At 66.6% G+C, this 6,265-nt stretch overlaps 1 protein-coding gene across 1 annotated transcript in view; it reads left to right on the forward strand.

Moving 5' to 3' along the window:
• Positions 1-6,265, forward strand: part of MEGF6 (multiple EGF like domains 6) — a 37,058-nt gene that overhangs the window by 3,108 nt on the left and 27,685 nt on the right. Inside the window, exon 2 of the mRNA XM_025048540.1 lies at positions 5,207-5,353. Coding sequence (XP_024904308.1) covers positions 5,207-5,353 — 147 coding nt within the window. The remainder of the gene's footprint in view (positions 1-5,206; positions 5,354-6,265) is intronic.

Below are 6,265 nucleotides of genomic sequence, written 5' to 3' on the forward strand. Positions count from 1 at the left end.
TTGTTCCCTCTTTTTAAAGTTTGCGCCGGGCGCGCTGACAGCGCGGAGGCTGGAGGGAGCGGGGCGGGCGCAGTGCCCGAGGGCCCTGAGTCTTCGGACATCCCTGACCCCTCCTGGGCTGGCTGCTGGGCTGCTGCTGACAGCAGGTGGTCGCTTGTCCGTCCAGAGGGAAGAAAACCTCCCCTTGCCTGTGCCGGTGGGCCCACGGCAGTGGCGGTCAGGGGGTCAAGCCAGATGAAAGCTCTAGAGAGAGGCCCCTGGGCACCTAGAGCAGGGTCCCACCTTCCAGAGTCCCCAGAGCCTCGGACCCCTGGGGTGTGTGTGTGGATTTGACAGGTGCCTGTTTTTCTTCCTGTCCCTGTCCCCAAGCCTTGGGAGCATGGTCAGCCCCGTGGGCTGCAGGGTCAGCTGAGGAGACCCCAGCAGCCCGTGGGAGGTGGGTGCACCCTGCCCCGGGTCCATCTGCCTCTCCCCGCCGGGCCAGCCCCCCTGCAGGGCGCTCCAGGGAGCTTGGAACCAGGCATCCTCAGGAATTTGTGGTGGGGTGTGGCGTGCAGCTCCCTGTGAGTCATCACCTGGATCCCTGGCCGCAGGCGCTCCCTCCTGACCCTGCCAGGCCCCAAGCGCGGCTCTGCAGGGCGCCTGGCCTGCTCAGACACATCAGAGACATCGGCCCCCCTCAGCTGTCCCCTGGGCCAGTCCCTGCCTCCCTCCGTGCCAGAGGGCACCCAGAGCCTTGGGCTGCAGGCCCTTCAATGGGGCAAAGTCTTCTGCCTCTTCTGGCTTCATCACTCGGCCAGCTGGGACCCAGGCTCGGTCCCCATAGGAACCCCAAGACCAGGCTAGTGCTCTCACCCCCCCACGGGTGGCACTGCATGCCACGAGGCTGTGTGGCATCTGAAGTCTGGGGCTGGGCGGGGCTCTGCCTTGGGAGCCGGCGCCCTGTCCTCTCTGAGGCTGGCTGGGGCTTGTGGAGGGGGAAGGGGGGAGGGGAAGAGCCGTCGGATGAGGGAGTGCGCTCTCTGGGGTGAGGACCCTGTGGTGTGTTTGTGGGGAAAGCAGGAATCTGAACTCGAAAGCTCTGGAAAGCTCTGGCCGGGTTCCAGAGGGCTCAGATTTTCTCAAAAGAGTGGGTGAGGCTTCAGAACCGGCTTATTGGGGTGATTTCCGTGTGGGCAGCCGACTGCACCGTGGCTGTGTGTCTCTAGACCAGGGGCTGGTGTGACTAGGTGACAGTCGTAGAGACCCCACAGGCTCTCAACAGCCTGATGGGCATTTTGATGCGCTACCATCCCCTGGCTCAGCTGACACCACAGGGCCAAACAGGCTTCCCGGGGACCTGGCCCAGTGTTCACAGAGTAATGTGTCCCCCAGTGCCAGCGCGTGGCCGTTCCTGTTACCAACTGCCAAGTGCCTGGTGTGTACGTCAGCTAAGGGCAGCACGAGGGCCACGGGGACTTTCCTGTGGAACCCGGGCCCGGCCCGGCTGTTCCCTAAACTTGCCCCGGTTAGGACTGGCCTGCTGTCACTGACCTCACGGCTGCAGCCCAGGCACAGAGCTGGGCTTCGAGGCTGCACCAGTGGTGTGGCGGCTGGGCCCGGGCTGGGGAGCGCGGAGCAGGTTTGCCCTGGGCCAGGCGGTGTCCCTGGAGGGAGGGGTGGCCATGGCAGAGAGGCGGCCCCCGAGCTCTCATCCAGCCTGAGGTGCCCACACTGCCGTGATGCCCAGAGAGAGCAGTCTTCTGCTGTAGTTTGTCTAAGGTACCGATGCTTTTGGGGGGCCCCGCCATTGGGGTGTCCCAGGGCACTGGGCCCACTGCAGAGTCCCTGTGTGCAGTGAGGGCCAGCCTGTGGGCCGGGACCAGGGGAATGAGACTTCTAGAGGCGCCCAGGGAGCAGCCAGCCCCGCAGAGGGCTGGCAGACCCCACTGTGGGAGTCAGGGGCCTGGCTCCCAGCTCGGTGGGCTGAACCCCGTGACTCATAGCTCTGGAGAGGCCTCTAGCGATAGCAGTGACGCGCTGTGTGTCATTTTCCTGTGGCCACTGTGACCAAGTGCCACCACAGCACAAGTCTGGTCCCTTACAATTCTGAGATCAGACATCCGAAACGGGCTAAAGTCCAGGTGCGGCGGGGGTCTCCCTTCTGGGGGTCCCGGGGGGAATCGCGCCCTTCCCGGCTTCTAGGGGTGCTGCGTTCCTTGGCTCATGGTCCTTTCTCCTTCTCACGGTCAGCAGTACATCGTCTTCAGTGCTCCCTACCTGCGTCCCCCGCGTGGCAGGCCCCGAATGCCAGGCATGAGGGCGGGATGCCGGAGTCTTAACGTCCCCTCTGCTCAGCAGGAGGGCGAGAGGTGCCCGGGTCACGTGGGCGGCAGGTGGGAGCAGGGCAGGGAGGCCTGGCTGTCAGGGCCAGCGGGCTGGAGGGGCCCTGTCGCCCCGTGCCTGCCTCTGGGGCCGCATCTGGGCACATTGGTGCTCTCGCTCCCTGCCCCACCTGCCTGCTGGGCAAGGCCGCTCAGGACGTAGAGGCCGGGTCTGCCTGCCCGCCCCGTCGGACAATACACACGGCTCCTCTCCCCCAAAGCCTCACTATGCGCCCCCATACCCAGTGCTGTGCCTGTGCAGTCACATCTTTACCTCGCAGGGGTCTCAGAGTGAGGGGTCTGTCCTCTGACCCCCGTCGGGGGTGCTGCTGGCCCTGCCCCAGCCTACCCAGTGGGTGTGGGTCTGCCCCTCCACCCAGTCCCCCCGGCTGACCGCCCACAGAGGGCCCAGTGACCTGAGACCTTCCGCAGCAGCCTCGGTCCCTCTGTCCCCTGGGGCTCTTTGGGGAGCTGTTACACGTTTGCCTTTTATCTCCTTCCTGCTAATCTTGGCTTGTTCTGAGGATGCCCACGGGTTACCAGGGTACACGTGGCAGCCTCAGGGCTTGGGAGGGACTTCAGGAGTCTCCTCAGAGTGGACGTGGCTCGCGCGTGGAGCACATGGCCCTGGAGTCGCAGGCAGACATCCTGGCTCCCGGGATTTGTGCGTGCCATTTCTGGAGCCCCGGGAACGGTCTCGGAGCGTGGATTGCTGAAAGGGTTTCGTGCGTGTGGGAAGCATAGTCCGGTGGGGAGGCTCTGGGGACGCCCAGAAGAGCCACCCCCGTGTGCCACCTTTGGCACCTTCTCGGGTGTGCTCAGTTCTTGGGGAGAAGCCTGGAGGGGGCGTGTTCCTGGGGGCTGCGGACGGTTTGTTCTGGAGCCCCGGGAACGGTCTCGGAGCGTGGATTGCTGAAAGGGTTTCGTGCGTGTGGGAAGCATAGTCCGGTGGGGAGGCTCTGGGGACGCCCAGAAGAGCCACCCCCGTGTGCCACCTTTGGCACCTTCTCGGGTGTGCTCAGTTCTTGGGGAGAAGCCTGGAGGGGGCGTGTTCCTGGGGGCTGCGGACGGCCTGCACCTGGCCGATTACTGAGCAGAATTAGAGGGAGACTGTGGCCCCGCGCACCCCTGGGAGCAGGTCGCCCCTCGGGGGCCCCGCGCACCCCTGGGAGCAGCTCGTCCGGCCGCAGTCCCCGCACAGCTGCGGCCTCGGCCCCCGGAACCTGCTTTGTCCCAGCAGAGCCGACGGGCATCTTGCGCTAGCCCTTTGGTTCGGAAGGAGGCTGCGGCCTCTGCCAGCCTGGCTGGGCTCCAGGCCCGGACGCCCGGCTGCCCCAAACGCTCGGCTAGTGGACCCCTGTGAGCAGAGTGTCTGTGTGTTTCTCCCCTGGACGTGCCTCCTGGCAGCCCTCCCCTCGGGTCTGGGAAGCTGGCATCTGGCCGGAGGACACGTGGCCATGCCCGGCGCCCAGGGCCCTGCCGTCTCCGTGCGGTGGGATCAGAGGCCCCCGCCTCCCTCTCCCAGGCGGTTGGGTCCCTCCTGGCACTGGCCTCACACACCGGTGCCTGGGGCAGCCGGCGACGTCCTAGCTCCCTTCTGCCATCAGTCATCAGTCGCTGCCTGGCCTCCCAGGCTGCCTGGAGGCCCAGCCTGGCGGAAGTCTCGGCCTGGAGGGAGGGATGAGGGGGTGAGGGTACCCGGCACCTTCTCCTCACCTCTGCAAAGGAGGTGACCCTCCTGGAGTGCAGCTCCCTGTGCCTCCAAACTGGGGTGGGGGGTCTTGCCACCCCTCCAACTCCCTGGGCACCTCTGGGCTGGCCTGTCTGCTTCTCATCAGTCCTTTCTCTGGCCTGTGGCACAGTGCAGCAGCGTGGGGGTGGGGGAGAAGGTGGCACAGGTGTCTTGTGCAGGTGGGCAGTGGCCTCAGGTGTGACCTGTCTCCTGGCAGTGGAGTGCTCGGGACCTCCGCTAGATCCTGTCCTGGCAACGTCTGCTGTGCTGACCTGTGTCCCCAACACGGGGAGCCTGCCGGAGGACCCCAGGCGGACACCACCAGCTCCCTGGGGCCGCCGAAATGAAATCCACGGCGGATACTTACCCCGTCTCTGCTCTGGGGGGCCGGGCGTCCGAGATCACGGTGTCGGCTGCAGCTCCTCCGACCCCGGGGACGACCCTCCCTTCCTCACCCTTGCAGCTCCGGTGGCTCCCGGGCTCCTGGGCTCGGGGCTGCCTTGCCCCCCACCCCCGCCCCCCCAGGCTTGGACTTGGGGCCCTCTGTTGGCTCGTGCTCTCTTGTCTGGTCCTTAACTGGTTGCGTTTGCAAAGACCCTGTTTCTAGACAAGGTCACAGTCTGAGGCTCCACATGGATGTGGGTTTGGGGAGACTCTGTTCAACCCAGGACATGCCCACTGCCCTGCTATCTCGGGCTTTTGCCCCAAGACTGGGAGGAGCCATCTGCCGGGTTACGGGTTTCCACTTCTGGGCTCCCGGACCCCGAGGAGGGTCAGCCTGGAAAGGCAGCAGGGGAGGGGCCGCCCCGCCTGAGCCCGCGCCCCTCTGCAGCCACCACGTTGGCCAGACCCTGTTCCCCATGTACTGGCTGACCCCAGAGGTCAGGACCCCACTCTCCCCCGCAGCAGGCCGGCTAAGTGTGGGTTAGGATCCTGCCGACTCTGCTCTGCCTGGCAGGCGTGGGCGAGGGGCTTGGGGACTGTCGCAGGCCTGGTCCGAGAGGGAAGGTCTTGGGTTTGGGTCCTGGCACCTGGGCCTGGGGTGGTGTCCTCATGCGGGGTCCTGCTGGGGTCCCTGGGGCCAGCGCCTGGGTGGGTACTGCCCGTTAACCCTCGGCCCCCTGTCCCTGCCCAGATGTGGACGAGTGCCAGGTGCACAGTGGCGGCTGCCATCACAAGTGTGTGAACACGCCAGGCTCTTACCTCTGCGAGTGCAAACCCGGCTTCCGGCTCCACGTGGACGGCAGGACCTGCCTAGGTAAGCGTCTCCCGGGCCCATGCCGCCTCCCACCTGGGCTCCTGGACTTGCCTGTCCCCCCACGCTCCTGGGCATGCCCAAGTCTGGGAGTGGCTGGGGTCCCCGTGAGGCCGGACGGGGCCCGGCCTGGGACCTTGCAGCTCCGCTCATGTGGGACAGCTGAGGCTCCCCCGCACCCAGGCCACGGACCACCTGCAGCCATGCCTGCTTTGGGCTGGGATGCCCACGTCACCTCCCGGGGTGAGGGGTCTCATGACTTGAGGAAGAGCCCCTGGGTTGCTGTCCTATTGGGAGCCCTCTGCAGCAGAAGCCACATGGTGGGTCAGTGGGGACGCAGGCCAGCGGTGCTGGGGGAGACTCGGGGTGACTCAGACACTTGCTGTGTGGCGGGGAGGCCTGGCCAGGGCAGGAGAGCTGGGGACCACTCTTGGAGCCTGGGGGATTGGGCTGCGGCGGGCGGGGTGACCCAGCGGTGGGACCCTGAGCCTTGGCTCCTCTGTAGGGTCTGTTTTGCTGTGGGGAATGGGCTCGATGGGGCGCCGGGCCCCCAGACCACCAGCTCGGGGTGTCATGGGGAGAGAAGCGAGGAGGGCCAGGGCCCAGCAAGCTGGAGGCCAGGGGTCTGGGGTCGAGCCCCACCTCGCCCCTCCCCTGGCTGGCTCTGGACACGGGTGCGGGGGCCTGAGCTGTCCCTGCTGGTTGAGTGGGGGTCTTTCCTGGGGAGCCTGGGGGCGGGGTGCCCCTTCTTTCTACTCTGGACACCCTGAGCACTCTCGCGGGCTGAGCGGCCTCTTTCTTGTGTGCCTTGCTATGTGGCAGGCGGCCGGCCAGCCCTGGGGGGCCCCCCCGCACACGCTCACATGGCCCGGCTGCTCGGGGAGCGGGGCAGCCGCCCCGTGAAGTTCCTCTGGG

The sequence above is a fragment of the Pteropus alecto genome, unplaced genomic scaffold, assembly GCF_000325575.1.
Source record: "Pteropus alecto unplaced genomic scaffold, ASM32557v1 scaffold125, whole genome shotgun sequence".
Classification (NCBI taxonomy): Eukaryota; Metazoa; Chordata; class Mammalia; order Chiroptera; family Pteropodidae; genus Pteropus; species Pteropus alecto.